Source organism: Sapajus apella, unplaced genomic scaffold (genome assembly GCF_009761245.1).
Source record: "Sapajus apella isolate SASKATOON/1434 unplaced genomic scaffold, GSC_monkey_1.0 scaffold166, whole genome shotgun sequence".
In the NCBI taxonomy this organism is placed as follows: domain Eukaryota; kingdom Metazoa; phylum Chordata; class Mammalia; order Primates; family Cebidae; genus Sapajus; species Sapajus apella.
This window is the reverse complement of record NW_022437106.1, coordinates 664068-682020: the sequence shown is the minus strand read 5'-3', so window position 1 is coordinate 682020 and position 17953 is coordinate 664068. Positions and strand designations below refer to the sequence as shown.

At 39.8% G+C, this 17953-nt stretch overlaps 1 protein-coding gene across 1 annotated transcript in view; it reads left to right on the top strand.

The window, feature by feature from the left end:
- Positions 1–17953, top strand: part of ENTHD1 (ENTH domain containing 1) — a 120035-nt gene that overhangs the window by 53092 nt on the left and 48990 nt on the right. Inside the window, exon 4 of the mRNA XM_032267149.1 lies at positions 1736–1856. Coding sequence (XP_032123040.1) covers positions 1736–1856 — 121 coding nt within the window. The remainder of the gene's footprint in view (positions 1–1735; positions 1857–17953) is intronic.

Genomic DNA, 17953 nt, shown 5'->3' with positions numbered 1-17953 from the left:
TAGGTCTAAAATGAGCTCAAAGTTGAGTTTTTAAAAGGGGCAAATCACTTTGGAAAATGGTTTGGTGGTTTCTGATGAAGTTAAAATAGACCTGTCTTATAACCTAGAAATTCTATATTACTACTATGTAGTATCTCGGAATAATGAGTGCATTTGTCCAAGATTTATACAAGAACGTTCATAGTAGCTTTATTCATAATAGATTCACTTTGGAAGTAATCCATATGTAGGAGAATGGATCAACAAATTGTGATACATTCACACATTTTGCTGTGTAGTCTCTCCCTCCTTTCTTACAGGTAGGAAGGGAGAATTGAACTACACAGCAAAACATAGATGAATCTCATGTACATTATGTTGAGCAATAGGAACCAGACATAAAACTGTACATGGTGTATGATTACATTCATATGAAATCCAAGAACAGGCAAAACTCATTAATGGCTATAGGGATAGAATAGTGGTCATGAGGCAGGGTTGTGGGATGGTATCAGCTGGAAAAGAACTTCAGGGAACTTTCTGGGGTGAAGGAAATGTGGTTATATAGGTATACTCATATGATAAAAGTTATGGAGCTCTACATTTAAGGTTTGCGCATTTTGCTGTATGTTCATTATAATGGAGAAAAATTATCCCTAGTTGCTGGGAAAATAAAAAGACATACCAACTAATCCCACTCTATAGACTTGGTTTGGATCCATTTTCAAACAAGCTGTAGAAAAACCTGTTTATGACATTTAGGAGAAGTTGGAAATATGAACAGTTTATGATAACTGATGACATTAGGAGCTGTAAAGTTTATCAGTTCGATGCAGTCATTTATCAGTTAGAGATTGCTATCATCTGAATACTTGTTTCCCTCCAAAATTCTTTGTTGAAATCCTACCCCCAAAAGTGATGGTATCAGGAGGAGGACCTTTGGAAGGTGATTAGGTCATAAGGGCAGAGCCCTCATGAATATAATTAGTACCCTGATAAAAGAGGCCAAGAGAGCTCCTTGGTCATCTTCTGCCATGAGAGGTTCTAGTGAAAAAATGACTGTCTAGGAGGTGCATCCTCGCCAGACATCGAATCTGCCAGCACCTTGATCTTGGACTTGCTATCCTCCAAAACTGTAGGAAATAAATTTCTGTTGTTTATAAACCACTCAGCTGATGGTATTTTGTTATAACAACAGCATGGACTAAAGCAGAGACACATACTGAAATAAGGGATTATTCTAGGATTTGCTTCAAAGTGAAACAGGTTGTCACAGATCACAAATGAGGCACGGTAGGGATATAAATGAAACAGGATTAGCCATGATTTGATTATTATTTAACCTACATGATTGGATTATCTATTGTGTCTACTTTTTACTTGATGATAAAAAGTTTAAAGTTTTAAATATGAATAAAAGATACATACAAGTGGCTTTATTACCACCAATGAGACAAAATAATTGGCCTCTGAGATAGTCTGTTTTAAGGATGCTAAAGGGTGGTAGGTAAAGGTAATCCCCTAAACAAAACCCTTGCTATCTATACAGGGTGTCTTCAGCAAGTCGTGGTGATTCCCAAGGGTGGAAAACCTCCCTACACCCAGTAGACAGCCAAGTGATGTATGTTTGAGTTAATTAAATCAGAAATGTTTTATGGTGATGTTAGCACATTAGATACTTTGTAGCTCCATACATTGTCCATCCAGGATATTGATTTTTTTTTTTCAATTCTCATGTTCTTGTGTTTTCTGTCAGGACCTGATGCTGTTTTCTGATGATGAGCCAAAGCAGCTTCTACCAGCAGCACCTCCTTCCATTGTCTCTCCAGTCACGTGCTTGTCAGAAACAGCAGAAGTTTGTACCCTTTTGGGTGCAGGTAAATTGGTTAAGGAATAGGAATTTTATTTATCATATTTTATTTCATGAAATACAGCAACAGTTGGCTTCTGTTTAACTTTGTTAAATGAGGGACAGGGCTAGCATGGATAAATTCAACCCACAACACGGTCCTATAATCTTGTTTTACCATTTGTTTCAGTGTTTTCTCTTTCTGTTTTACTTTTTCCTTTTTCACTGTTTGTTTAAAAAATTGACCACAAGCCTTAAATCTTTTACGAGTAGCTTTAAAAAGCAGAAAATTAACTTTAGTTCAATTTTTATAAAGAATTTAAATTGTAACCTCTTGCAAAAGCAGGCATTAAATGAAAACATGAAGAGGCAAGTTGCACAGTAGCCACAAATTGGTTCATCGTCTCTTGAATAATTAACATTAGAGAAAGGCACAGTATAAAATGTATACAAAACTGGCCTCCAATAAATTACACGATTGAGTTCCAACTGGGCTATGCAGCTACTCTGGATCCTTGAGGATCTGATTGACTCACTGTTGAGTCACTGCACCCTGTCTCTATTCTCCATGAACTTTCAATTTTCAATGCATTCTCCCTCTTGATTTTCCCAGAAAGTAGAATGGAAGATCTTCCGCCAACACGAGAATGAAACGTTCTCATTTGTATCTTTCATCGCCTTATACATCTTAGGTTTTATGTTCATCCAGGCATCTTTTCCCTTATCACAGAGGTGGCTTCTTATGTTTTGAGTTATATCTTCTCACTCTTCTTGGACCATGCATCTCAAATTTCTCCTTATATAGATCTATAATATCCAATATGTATAAGTGCTATAGTTTATTAGTGTAGGTTTATTTTCTTTTCCAAATTCATGTTTATAGAGTTTTCTTGCAAAGCCAGTTGTGAGAACAATGAGGATATTTTAGTAAACACAAAAACAAGAAATTGGGTATTACAGTGATATTTGTATAAGAATGGTATTAGTCACATGGATAATTAGTTACAAGTGGTTGTAATTTTTGGACGGCTTGCTTTGTATTCTTAAACAGATTTAGATCCAGAAGCTTGAGAGAAGAGCATTAAGGAAAATGTTTCTATATTCTGACACCCCCTAACATTTTTTTCTCCTAAAATTTTAAAAATAGACTTCCTTTTTTAGAGCAGTTTTAGGTCCATAGCAAATCTAAGCAAAAAGTAAAGAATTCCCACGTGCCCCCTATTCCTCACCAGAGTGGTGCATTTGGTACAATCAATGCACTTCCATTGCCATATAATCATCGGAAGTCCATGGTTTACACTGGGGTTCACTGTTGGTGTTATACATTCTGCGGGTTTGGATAAACGTAAAATGATGTGTATCCACCATGATAGTATCAGAAATAGCAGTTTCACTACCCTAAAAATCCTCTGTGTTCTGTCTGTTCATCCTTCCCTCCCGCTAACCCCTAACAACCAGTGATCTTTTTACTGTCTCCATGGTTTTTCCTTTTCCAGAACGCCATATAGTTGGAATCAGATGATATGTATGATTGTTTTTTAACGTGGTAATTGACATTCAGGGTTCCTCCATGTCTTTTCATGGCTTGATAGCTCTTTTCTTTTTAGTGCTGAACAGAATGTAACATAGTTTATTTATCCGTCCACCTGCTGAAGGATATCTTGGTTGCAGTTTTGGCAATTATGAATAAAGCTTAACATCTGTGACAGGTTTTTGTGTGGACAAAAGTTTTCCTTCCTAATATTTAATTTAAGTGAAATTGAGTATAAATGAGCATAAGAAGCAAGCCTAAACAGGAAAAAGTCAAAAACATGTAGCTGGGTGGGGAGGTGAAGTGATCCCACCATTTTACTTGGCTGGGACCCATCTTGATCAGAGGGGTGTTTTCTATTTGTAAATCATTCATTTCTGCAGTCTTTCCTTTACAGGAGTCTCAGAGATATCTTGCTAAAATGTAGATCTTAGCATTTGACTTCCCAGCTTAAACACTTTCAACAGTTCTCCACTGGCGATAGGATAAGTCTAATTTTTAAAATAGTACCAGGCAAGTACTTTTCATAGTCTGGTCTCAGCCAGACCATGAACTTCATCACCAAAAATGCCAGGACTCACAATGCCCTGTGACATTCCATTACTTGTATACTTTCTTCTCTCTAGAATATCTTTGTTCCAGTTACTTTGACTGTGTAACACAGTGCCCTGAAACTTTGTGGCACAATCACAATTTATTCTGCTCAAGGATTCGCTGGGTCAGGAATTAGGATAGAGCACAGTGGGAATGGTTTGTCTGTTCCATGATGCATATCTGGCCTTAGCCAGGGAACACAAAGGCTGGGGCAGGAATCATCTAAAGGCTTGCTCACTCAAGTGTATAGCAGTTCATGCTGGCTGTCGGCTGGGGGCCTCAGTTCCTCTCCACATAAGCCTCTTCATGTGATCTTTCCATGTAGGCTAGTTTGGGCTTCCTGACAGCATGGTGGCTGTGTTTCAAGGATGAGTATTTTGTGAAAGAAAAGACCAGACATAAGTTGAATAATCTCAGAAGTCATGCTGTAATACTTCTACCTCATTCTGTTCATCAAGGCAATCACAAAGTTCTGCCCAAGTTTAAGGGGGTGGGGACATAGACCCCCCCCAACTTCTCCATGGAGGAGTGTCAATGTCACATTGACAGAGAAGCATATTGGATGAGACATATGTTGGTATAGTCATCTTTGGAAGATATAATCTGCCACAATCTTCCATCAAGTTATACATTCTTGACAAAATCCTTTTTGAATAGCTAGACGCAATGAAAATGTGCAGTAGTGACTGCTATAAAATTTTTCTGCATGCTAAACTAGTTTCTCCTCTCACTGTGTTCCCAGAGGACTTTGCCCATGCCCCCGTTATACAGTTTATACTTTTTGTATCATAATTATTTTTATAAACATTTATTTTAAAATTATATAAGTGAATATACTCTTAATTTTAAAAAATTCAAATATAGATAAAGTCAAAATCTTGACTGTCCCTTACCCCAAGACAGTCCCCTCCCCAGAGTGAACTATTACCAGTTTGGTGGTTACCTCCCATACCTTTCTGTGTATTGCATACATACATGTACCGTTACAAATATGTAGAATTGACTTTGTTTTAAAACATTATTCTGCATTTTTCTAAAGCTTTCCTTAACTTAAGAATATCTCTTGGCTGTCCTTCAGTGTATGTCAATATGTTAGAGATTTGCTATATTTTTTTAAACTCCTGCAATGCCTGGCTATTATAGATTATTCCTCTGCTGATGACATTTTGATGTTTTATAGTTTTCACTGTTACAAATAATGCTTTGATGAATAACCTTGTGCACATAGGTGTTTCTTTAGGGTGTGTTCCTAGAAATGGATTCCCTGAATCATAATTTGTGCCCATTTTCATCATAATTCGTACAGCCAAGTAGCCCTTTATAATATCAGTATCAATTCACACCCCACCATTCACTCACGCCCTCACCAACACTTGATGCTGTCAACCTTACGTTTTTATCACTTGGGTTAAAAGTTGCATTATATAGTAGGCATAATTTGCATATATCCACATATTGATATTTCTATTTCCTCTTTTATGGATTGCCTGTTTTTTAACCTTTTTTTTTCATTTAAATGGATTCTCTCTCTCTCTCTCTCTCTCTCTCTATATATATATATATATATATATATATATATATGATTCTTTCTCTGCCATTTATGTTGCAATTATCTTTCAGCCTGTGAACTGTCTTTCAACTTTCTTAATGATGTCTTTGTAGGAGTTTTATGTTTTATTTAGTCATATTTATTTCCCTTTATCTTCATAGCTTTTGGGTTTTGTGTTTTTAAGGTGGCTTTTCTTATGCTAAGTTTATAGAACATATTTGCCCATATTTTAATTGTTCTGTAATCCATGTGCATTTAAAGTATTTGCAAATGGTTTTAGATAAGGGCAATGGGCAGCCAGTTGTCTCAACATCCACTGACCAGTCCATTTTTCTCCACCACTTTGAAATGACTCTTTAACCTGCACTAAATAGTATCTGTTTAACAACTGTATTCTATTCCATTGCTTCACTTTTCTTGTTCTGGTCTGTTTAATTTTTTGCAACAACTGTAATAGTATACCACAGTGTTAATGTATGCTATTTTATTTAACCAATATTATCATAAAGGTCATTTAGGTTATTTCTGTATTTTTGCTATTGTAAACAATGATAAAATGGCATTATTTTCCCCTCCCAAATAAAATAGGCTTTATTTATATTTTTCTGTGATTTGACACAGATTCTAAAATACATTATTCTGAATTTCTCTTGGTAAATTCTGTCCAGTTCACTAACTTATCCTGTCAACAGATGGTTCTAATTTCCATGTTATGATTTTGGCAACTTCAGCTCAACACAAAAATAAAGTAGGAAAGTTATTGTGGTGCAGAATCCTCAGTTCTTTTCCTTTTCTCCCTTGCCTTTGCCCTCCAGAGGCACACGGCAATCTGCGGTTCTCTCTCTGGCCTGCAGCAGAGAGGAGGTCTTACCCACTTGCACCCCCACCAGCACTTGGGCCATGTCTCACTGATTTACCCCTTTCCTCACCTCCAGAAGAACCTCTCTTCACTCATTCCTTTTCTTTATAATTTTACTACATGTTTATAGTCTAAACAATATATATTTAATTTCACAGGCTCTTGAACTTTGTATAAGTAGAGTCATTAGGAATTTATTTTTCTGGGACTTTTATCACTCAATATTATTTCTTAAGATTCACCTGTTTCTTTTCACTGCTGTATAGTATTTCATTGTATATATAATTATAATGCATTTGTTTATTCTACTGTGAAATACTATCCTCATTATGTGTCAAGTTTTGTATTGTAAACAATGCTATTTACACATTTGTATATTTGTACAAGATTCCTGCTTCTCATGGACAGGAGTTTCTCTAGGGCATATATTTGGAAGTGAAATTACCATATGGTTAGATATGAACATCTTCAAATTTACTAGGTAATGCCAGATTGTTTTCCAAAGTTATAGTTGCTACATGTCCTCACCAGTTTTTGAAAAATCCAACCTAGTGGGTGGGTGTCATTTGTTCAAAAATGTTTTTTCTTTTCTTTCTTTTTTTTTTTTTTTTTTGAGATGGAGTTTCTCTCTGGAGTGCAATGGTGTGATCTTGGCTCACTGCAACCTCTGCCTCTGAGGTTCAAGAGATTCTCCTGCCTCAGCCTCCCAAGTAACTGGCATTATAAACGTGCACCACCATGCCCTGCTAATGTTTGAGTTTTTAGTTCATTCTCTGGCCTGCAGCAGAGAGGAGGTCTTACCCCCTTGCACCCCCATGGTGAAATGGGGTTTCACCATGTTGGCCAGGCTGATCTCCAACTCCTGACCTCAGGTGATCTACCCTACCTCAGCCTCTCAAAGTGCTGGGATTACAGAAATGAGCCCCTGTGCCTGGCCTTAAAATGTATTTCTTATAATGAAATGTAGCATATTTTCTAATGTCGACAAATTTCATGGGTATGACTCATTCATGTTTCCTCATCTGAAGTGTCTGTTCATGTCTTTTGGTCATTTTTCGGTTTGGTTGTCTTTTTCTTAATTGATTTGTAGCAATTCTTTATTCTGGAGCCTAAGTACCATATCATAAACATTTTTCCAGTCCGTGACTTGTCTTTTCATTTTGTATGGAGTTTTTGAATAACAGAAGTTCTGAATTTTAATGAGGTGGAATTTTCTCTATCGTTTGTACTTTTTGTATGTATCTTGTGTTATTTTAAGAAATTCTTATCTCAAGACTATAAAGATAATTCTATATAGACTAACATTTTCTTATAGTTTGCATCCCACAATTAAATCTTTGATACAGCTGGAATTGATTTTGGTGTATGATGGAGGTAGGAGTTCAATTTTATTTCTAAATGGATAACCAGCTGTCCCAGAATCATTTATTGAAAAGTCTGTCCTTTCCCAAGTGAACTGCAATGCCATCTGTATCCTAAAGTAAATTTACACATATGCATGGAACTGTGTATAGGCTCCCTATTCTGTTCCATCAGTGATATGACTGACCCTGCATTGATAGTTTTAATCACGCTGCCTTTGTAATAATTCTTGATGACTTTTCCTTCATGAGGAATGTTTTGGATTTTTTTTTTTTTTAGACAAGGTCTTATTCTGTCTCCCATGCTGGAATACAGTGGTACAATCGTGGTTCACTGCAGCCTCAACTTCCTGAGCTCAGGTGATTCTCCCACCTCAGCCTCCTGAGTAGCTGGGACTACATGCACTTTGCTATTTTTTTGTATTTTTTTATAGAGATGGGGTTTTGCCATGTTGCTTATGCTGGTCTCAAACTCCTGGATTCAAGGGATCTGCCTGTGTCAGCCTCACAAAGTGGTGGGATTAGTTTTGGTTATTTTTGATCCTTTGCTTTCACACATGAAAATTTGTCAAGTTTCTTAAATAAAACCTGTTAGAGTTTTGATTGGCTCTACACTCATTATTCATTGACAAGAAGAGAAGTCAATTCAGAGAAGTGACATTTTTATGACATCCAATTATTCTATTCATTTGATTCTTCCTTAATGTGTTTTTTTTTATAGCTTTCCATACAGGTTCTGTATATCTTTTGTTAGGTTTAGTCCTAGGTACTTACGTATTTTTACTGCTACTATAAAATACGTCAGTTTCTAAATTGCATTTTCTGTTTGTTGATGAAAATGAATTAATTTTTGTATATTGATTTTGTAACCAGCAGACTTGCTTAATTCTTACCAATTTTCCCAATTTATCTGTAGATTCTTCTGGGTTTTTTCTCTCTTACTTTTTTTTTTTTTTTTTTTTTTGAGATGGAGTCTTGTTCTGTCGCCCAGGCTGGAGTGCAGTAGTGCAATCTTAGCTCACTGCAACCTCCACCTCCCAGGTTCCAGTGATTCTCCTGCCTCAGCCTCCTGAGTAGCTGGGACTACAGGCATATGCCATCATGCCTGGCTAATTATTTTTATTTTTTTTAGCAGAGATGAGGTTTCACCATATTGGCCAGGCTGGTCTTGAACTCTTGACCTCGTGATCCACCCGCTTTGGCCTCCCAAAGTGCTGGGATTACAGGTGTGAGCCACTGCGCCTGGCCTCTGGGTTTCTTATGTTGAAAATCATTTAGTCTATAAATAGTAAAGAACTTGTTTCTTCATTTGCAAGCTATACACTTTGTATTTTGTCTTCTTACCATACCGTGCTAGGTGGAATGACTTATACAGTGCTGAATGAAAGTGTGATCATGGACTTACCAGACTTAAAGAGAATGATTTAAACATTTTGCCATTAAGACAGAGGCTTCATGTATGTTTTTGCAGATCTCCATTTCTTAACAGCTTTCTCTTGACTATATGTTGAGTTCCTCCATTTTTAGCCTTTATATTGATAGTTACAGGTTTTTCTCCTTTAGGCTGTTAATTCTGTAAATTAGTTGAATTCCAGATAATAAAATCAAATAATCTTGAATTCCTGGAATAAACTGAATTTGGTCATGATATATTGTCTTTGATATATATTACTGGATTTGATTTGCTAATATTTTGTTTAGGAGTTTTGCATCTATGTCTTTGAGTAAATTAGTGAGGGTTGTTTTTTTCTAAACTTCTCTTTGTCATATTCTGATTCTAAGGTCATGCTGCACTATTTGTTCTGTTTTACACTCTGGACTAGTTTGTGTAGGGTTGGTTGTCAGGTGCTGTGAAAATAGATGAGGTGTTCCGTAAGTGCACTAATGGTGGTGCTGGCAGAGGGCTGCAGGAAGGGAAGGCAAATCTGCACCCACAATGTGTCTCCCTGTAAGGACAAAGCACTGGGCCGGGTGCGGTGGCTCACACCTATAATCTCAGCACTTTGGGAGGCTGAGGCTGGTGGCTCACTTGAAGTCAGGAGTTCAAGACCAGCCTGGCCAACAAGGTGAAACCCCACCTCTACTAAAAATACAAAAATTAGCCAGGCATAGTGGCACATGCCTGTAATCTCACCTACTCGGGAGGCTGAGGTGGGTGGATCGCTTGAGCCCGGGAGGCAGAGGTTGCAGTGAGCCGAGATGGTGCCACTGCACTCCAGCCTGGGTGACTGAGCAAGACTCCATCTCAAAAAAAATAAATAAATAAATAAAGAAAGAAAGAAAAGACAAAGCACTGACCCTTCTATAGTAGAAGTGGTCCAATTAATCAACCTACCACCAGGTAACTGGCTGCTTTCCCTGCTAGTGATGTAGCATTAATTGCCACTCTGGGCATTTTGGGTGCTCCGCATCTGTGGTTGGCAGGTCACCTCGGTGAAGTGCAGTCATGTGGTTGAGCCCCTGCCTGTTGAGGTCATCCTTGCTACATGGCCAGACCCACTGAACAACCACAGGAATGACTAGGACAGAAGATTATTGACAGCCACTAAGTTTAGCATTTTTCCCACTGATTTTTGAGAACCTCTTCCACAGTGAATATCCCCTAGCAAGCACTTATAATGACATAAATATCTTCACATTGTGCGCACATCCTGAAAGGTCCATCCACATGCCTCGTTGTTACTAATCTTAATCTTATTCTAAGTCCCCAGTCAGCACCTATTATCCACTGCCCATGAATTGCTGTTGATTTGTATCTTAGGTATCTTGTCTTCCAAGATGTCCGGTGTGAAGGTGTACTGTTTCCAATGCTGTTGACTAGGAAGATTCTCCTGCAGTCTTTCAGGAGCACTTCCGAGTGGGGCTGTAGTTTAGCAGTTGCCCACTTCTGGGTAGCACTGGCATACTTGATGTATTAGCAGTCCTGGCTAATTTCATGTTTAAACCAATCCTATACTTAACCCTTTTGACTGACAAAAGAGAATTCTCCATGAAGCTATTGACGTAGGTTGAGGGAGAGGCAGTAAGGAGTGGGAACGTGGAGTCTGAGCCACCTGCTTGCATTGTTTCCATGGGCTTCCGAACTGGTTCCATCTATGCTATTTTGACATAGCAGTGGAATGCTGCTGTGTACATTCAGTTTCCTCTTCTATGGATCAGGTAACACCCATTACGTGAGCTGACATAGTCACTTGGTGTCCTGTGGTCAAGCATTCAGTCTTGACCAAGGAGCAAGTCAAGTGTTGTTATTTAGGTGGATAATAAGTGTAGGCAGAAGAAGGCACCTTACTCCAAAGCCCTAGGGGTCCTCTCCTTGGGGCCCACTCTGTGACTTTCCTACTGGTGCTAATCAGTGGTGCCACTGATCACCTGTCTGCCTCAGGCACTTCCCTTACCATTGGTTCTGTAGGATATATAATGCAGGGACAGCTTATCCAGTGGCCTGGACCTGCTGCAGGGCTTTTTTTTTTTTTTTTTTTTTGCTTTGGTCCTCATTCAAAACTGGCAGTAAATAGTGACAGCAGCACACCCATGGCCTCCAAAGTTCAGAGACACCCATGATTACCCTGTTTCTTTCCTTATGTTGGGCATTTCAAGGTGCAATAACATGTCTCTGACTTTAGAGGGGATGTCTTGACATGCTGCAGACCAGCAGATACTCTAATCACAGATGTGGCATTCCCTTGAACTTTCCCAGGACTTGTCACCCACCTCCTACATGCCTGTAAGCATCAAGAGTGCTTGCTACTTCCTGCTTAAGTCCACCTCGCACCGTATCATCAATGTGATGGCTAGTGTGCTGCTCTGTGGGACAGACATCAAGGAAATTAAGGTCCCTCTTGCCTATATTGAAGGACATGGCAGAGTTGACATAGCTGTGAGGCAAGACAGTATACTGTTGTCCCTGTCACATGAAGGCTAACTGATTCTCATTATCTTTATTGATAGGGATTTTAGGAAAGTTTCTAGGTCAGCACCTATATACTAGATGCCAGGGGCTGTGTTGATTTGCTCTAGTGAAGAGCCCACAGCTGGAACAATAGCTATGCTTGGGATCACCCCCTGATTATGTTTGCAATAATCTACAGTCATCCTCTATAGTCCATGTGACTTTTCAGAAAAACAGGCAAGTTATACTGGAATATGGTAAGAATCACTACCCCTACAACTTTCAAATCTTTGATGGTGGCACTAATTTCTGTAATTTCCCCAGAAAGATTTTTAGTGGGGAGGTGATATAGGGGTTCTGCCTGGTCCCTCTCATGCCCTAATAACCTGAACTCTGTGGGCGGTGGAAGCAGTGGGAGGATTCTGCAGGTTACTAAGCAGATCTGTTCTCACCATACATTCTGAGACCATGGAAATAGCTAGAGGTAGGTCTGTGGCTTAACTGGATTCCGTGTGAGTTAGATCCTAGGCCAAGACTTCATGTGTCACCTGGTTTCTGTAAGTTCCACTGTAGTAGACTACAGTGGCATTGTTAGATCTTCAGAAGTTAATGTCAGGTCAGAGCCAATATCAAAGAAGTAGTTCTCTAAGTACAGTCATTGTTGTGAATAGCTTCAGGTGCCTCCAGGGAAGGTTTAGGGGAAGATTTACTATACACACTCCTGTGGCTACATTGCAGGATTCGTTTTCCAAGGGTTCCGGCCTGCCCTCAAGAGGTTCTTGCTCTGTGTACAGGCCTAGGTTTAGGAGTTAGGTAAGAGGCCATGTATCCCCTGCAATGACAGTAGTTAGGTTTTCTATCTTTATGTATTAAGCTCCCTTAGTGTGCTGTTTATTTTCCGTTGGCCTTGTGATTCTTAACCACCACCACACATCCAGGAAGAAAAAAAACCAAAAAACAGAAAACTGAAGCCACAGCATCCCTGTGGTTTACTATGATTACTGTGCCTAGCTTGTCTCCAAGAGTTAATCACTGCTATCTGCTTTTACTGCTCCAGAACCCCAATACTCCCAGTGAGATCAGGAAATCCAGTTCCATTGCATCATCCGTTACCTGTGGTTGTCTCAGCCTACAGACGACAACCACTGCCGAGCTCTTCAGAGATGCTGGTGCCCCATCAAAGTATGCTTTTTAAATGCCTTAGTGAAAGGAGTGTCCTCCAAGGCAGTTAAAAGGTGGCTGAGCAAATTACATGTAATAGATCCATCCCAATAGTCCCATCTCACGGAGCTTTTAAGCTCCCCCTCCAGTGTGCCAGAGCAGTGCCCTTTTTCTGAGTCCTATACACATGGCACATTTCACTCACACACTCATTCTTTTCACGTCCTGTTGAGATGTTATAGTCTCAGGGAGGATTTCCTGGACATTTTATTCAAAAATCGACACCTTCCCATGGCATTTCTCCTTCTTCCCTGCTCATTCACTCTATGGCACTTATCAGCATCTGACTTACTATGCAACTGTGTGTCTGTCTGACTTAGGAAAGGAATAATGTGACCCAGGAGTGCCCAGACCACTCTCTGATATCTTAGTGAATCTGCCACTAACACAGCATGGACTTTGGACCGTGTCCTTTGGCCACTTCTAGGTATGTAGGCTGCTTTTCAAGCCATTGCATACCGCTTTTGTGTGTTGTCCGTAAATTGGATGTGTTTACGATGTCCTCCATTTTGGGAGAAGTTGCTGCATGCCTTCATATTTCCTTAAAAGTGTCTTTATATCAATCATCAGAGCATTGCAAAGTGTGCCTCAAATTGTACAACTGACTGCACAAATTTGAGAGGTTATCAACACAGTAACTGTATCATGTGGTTGACATTAAGACATCCAATGAAACCTTTTCATCTTAATTTCCACCTCTTTTTTACTTAAAAAATATGGGAAAGCATGATTCGTGCATGAAAAACAGACATAAAGGAGACTATTAAAGGCTTTCATTGATATGAATGAATTAATAAAACAAAGCCACAGTCGCTTGCAGCACAAGTCAATTAAAAGACCAGAAGGGTGGTAAGTACATTTAAATACGCCCTCTTTTCTTTATCTGCAGTGGCCAACTTTTTTCATTATTGTGATGATTAAAAGCAGATTTAGAGACACTGACTTTTGAACTATTTATGAATTTTAGGTCAAGAAGTCATCCAACCTAAACTCTTTTCCCATTACTAATGAGCGTATGTATTATAACAATATCATACAACCCCTTTGACAGTTCAAATTAGGAGAACAAAGCCTAATCTAAACTGACAGATTCTTTATGAAAATGACTGTGACCCCTTTATGAAAATGACTGTGACCTCTCAAGTGTGTAAGTTCCAAGTTGACTTTCGATTTGAATGAAACACCTGTGTATTTCTTTCAAAGGATAAGTTATTTATCCCACAAAAATATAGTTAATGCCTACTGTGTACTAAGCATTGTGCCAGCCACTAGGTAGTCAGTGGTGAACAAGTTCCTGCCTTTATGCAGCTTCCAGTCTAGTGGCTTAACAGATCTAATCAAACAAATGAGGTATCAGGATAGGGAGAGGACACGGACATGCGCAGGAAGGCACCCAGCCCTGCCTCGGGACGGCAGGGGGTGCTTTCTGGAGAAAGTGATGTCCAAGCTGGAACCAGAGGGATGGGCGATGATAGTACTTTTAAATGTTCAAACTCATTTAATCTTCATACCAATCTTCTAAGACAGATGAGGAAAGTCCACCCAGAGATTTTAAAAAAACTTGCCCTCAATCACAGAACTGGGAAGTGGCAGCGTTTCGACCAAGCTGCTGGTGTAACCCCAGAGCTTACACTATGTGTTTCAAACCTTTTAACTGTGACCCACAGTCAGAAATGCCTTTTATGTCATGACCCGGTATACACACCCCTGAAATAAGAGTTTCACAAAACAATGTTTTTGACAGTGTACTCTGATCTATCTTAGTCATTTTAATTAAAAAAAAAATTAGATGTGACCCACAAAATTTGTTTCACAACCCACTAATTTGTCACAACCCACAGTTTGAAAAACAGTTCACTACACTATTTTGCCTGCTACCCAGAATGAGCCAAACCAAATGAGGAGAGAAGAGAATCTCAGGCAGCCTGGACAGTGTGTGAGAGACAGGGGTGGGAGGAACAGGAGAAGAGGGGCAAGAGACTTGGCTGGTTGGAAGAACAGAAGGAAGTTTAGCAGAACCTTAGGATGAGGTGGATGGCAGGAGAGCCCCAGAATTGGCGAGCAAGGTCTTATGTGTAAAGGTGACCATAATTGTTTCCCAGCCTTTGGGCTAAAATCAGACACAGTACAGTGGCCATATGTTTCTTTTCAGTCAGGCCACTTTAGAGAGTGAAAGTGAACAATTATACCAGGATAACAGATGCAAACCTGGAGCTTCCCTGGCAAAGTGGCACGAAGGATAAGCCATGCTGAGGAGTTTTTATTGTGTCCAAAAAACAATGGGGAGCCTTTGAAGTGTTGTAGGCAAGGACATGATACAGCCAGATCCTTGCTGTAGGAAGATGACTGAGAATGCATTCTAAAGAAAGGATTGGAGGTGAGGCGAGCAAGTTAGGGAAGCAATCAGGGGTCGAAACAGAGTTAGAAACTTAGGACATTTCTAAAATGCAGTTCTGATCAGTCACAATTCCAAGAAGCCCGCTTAGGATAAAGTCCTAGCAGCTTAGCATGGCAGGTAAGCTCCTTCCCACAGTGGCCTTTGCTCATCTCTGCAGCTTCACCTTTAACCTCCTTTCTTCCCCCAACCTCTGAGATTCCAGCTTTGTACACTGAACTGCTTCCCCCAAACACCGTATTCTCTCATGCTTTGTACACTTCTCAGCAGGGAAAACCCTCCCCTTGCCTCCATCCTCCATTCCTATTCATTTGTCTGAATCTTGCCTATTGTTGGGGCTTAGCTAAGATGTCTCTTTTCCCGGGAAGCCTTCCCTGGCATTCTGAAGGCAGGGCTATCGCTCTCCTCGTCTGGGCTCTGAGGACACCCGGGCCTGCCCCAGATCTAGCACCAGTTCTGCTGGTTTGTCCTTGACTCTTATTTCCCCCACCATCAAACCAATGAGACTGTAATTTTTTGAGAGCAAGGACTGTGTCTTGTTCATCATTCTGGTTTCTGCCTCTAATCCAGAGCTTAGCACATATTAAGTGTCCCGTTAAATGTCTGTTAGTGGAATAAGTGTCACTGGAAATGCCCCTCAACTGAACACAGCCGTCCTCTCAGTGCTTTTTGTATTTTTTGCATATACTTTAGAAGTGCCTTCAAAGAAGATTCATCATGGCTTTTTAAAAGAAGAACAGCATGACCAGCACACTGGGAGTCCTCTAAGCTCACCAGCAAAGTTCCCTACCAGCAGGGCTGTCTTTTGAAATTCTGTAGAACTTTCCTCATCCCTAGTTGACACTTGATTGTTGTGTTAGCTAAAGAGAGTCTATTGTAAAGGAGGAAGTGCTCAAAACACATAGAATTTTACATAATGTTGAAGGAAATGGTGAGGGAATGCATGCGGGCATTGGCCCTGGCCCAGATATTATTCATTAAGCTTTTCCTTTCATATCACTTCAAGTCTGATCAGAAGCCAGGCTCTGTCTGTGGTGTGGCGGGAACTCAGCGGTGTAGCATTGATTTCCCCTGAGTTTCTAGATGGGGTATTCACTGAAGTTAGCAGGTTGTAGTGGAGGGAAGGAGGAAAGGCTGAGAGGCAGAGAGCAGGCTGAGGGGCTGTCTTAGTGGTGATGTAGAAAAAGTGGGTGGAGAAATGACAGAGGGCCATCTGGTAGCTGAAAGAGCCCCCCAAAGGAAAGATGGCATCTTATTCATGCCCCATTGTGGACACAATATTTTCAAGCCATGACCTCAAGTGTGCCCAAAGAAGTAGCTATATATTTCTGTAATTAAAAAAAAACAAAAAAACCTAAAATTTCTGGCAGCAGAAAATACAACCTTGGTTATTCTGTTTTCTTAGTCACTTCCATCTTAAATTCAGTCAATTCAGGATTTCCTATTTTCTCCCTCTTGCTCTTGAGGATGACATCAAAGTTCTGGGGACCTGCTTGGTATCATAGCTTTGGGGTTGGGGGAAATATCTGGTCCCTGGGTTGCTGGACATCTCTTCACACTGACTTCCACTAAGGGGAAATTGATCCCAATGTTTTTAATTGCCCAGTTGTGTTTCTGCCCACATTCATTGATATTAGCAGCACTGCCCTGCTTAGCACAGTGAAGCCATGCACTCTGCATCTTCCATGCCCCAAACCTGAGGCCCTTTCACTTCTGTCACCCTCTCTCAGCTAATTCTCTAATGCCCAAGAACTGCTAGTCTCTCACACATCTCACATAGTAAGGGACTTTGAGTGGCTGACGCAGATACTCCCTTCCCATACCCTCCTAATTCCTACTTCTGTTCTTAACTCTTCCAACCTTTAGCTGTGAGGTGAAGAGGGCTGAAGGAATTCTGAAGAGTTTCTTACTTCTTCAGGCCCAACTGGGAAACAAATAGAAATCTTCTTCACCCTCAGAATGAAAGCAGAATGAGAGGGAGAATTTTTGTCTATTTTGTTCACAGAATGCTCAGTACCTAGAACAGTAGCTAGCTCATAGTAGATGCTCAAGAAATACTTGTTGGATAGATGGATGACCAGCCCCTCCCTGGTCTCCCCAGCTCCTAAGACTTAGCCCTTGACAGGCTTGAGATGCAAGGCCTCCGTCACCAGGCACATCCTTGGTGCATGATGCTTTAGAGGACTAGGCAAAGTAGACAATGAATAAGCTTGTTTCTGATGGGTTGATTAGGCTCATGCAAATATTCCTTTTTCCTTTCTAAATATTTGTAGTATCCCTTTGTATGAGTGTGTGTGTCTGTAAGTGTGTAATATGATAGCACTATTGTACTACAAATTCACTCCAGAAGTACCTTAGAGAGTTTTGCAACAGATGTTTATTTTGTATTGTGGGATGTTAAAGAAGATGAAGAAAATCTATTTAACAACATAGTAACTGAAAACTTTCTATTAAGAGATTTCTACATTCAGATACAGGAAGCTCAGAATTTCATAAATAGATACAACCCAAAATGGTCTTCTCCATGACACATTATAACCAAGCTGTCAAATATCAAAAACAAAGAGAATTCTAAAAACAAGGTCAAAGCATCTAGTCACATACAAGGGTACTCGTATCAGAGCGACAGCTGATTTATCAGCAGAAACATTACAGACAAAGAGAGAATGGGTTGATATATTCAAATCCTGAAAGAAAAAAAAAAAAAAAAAAAAAACCTTTTCAGC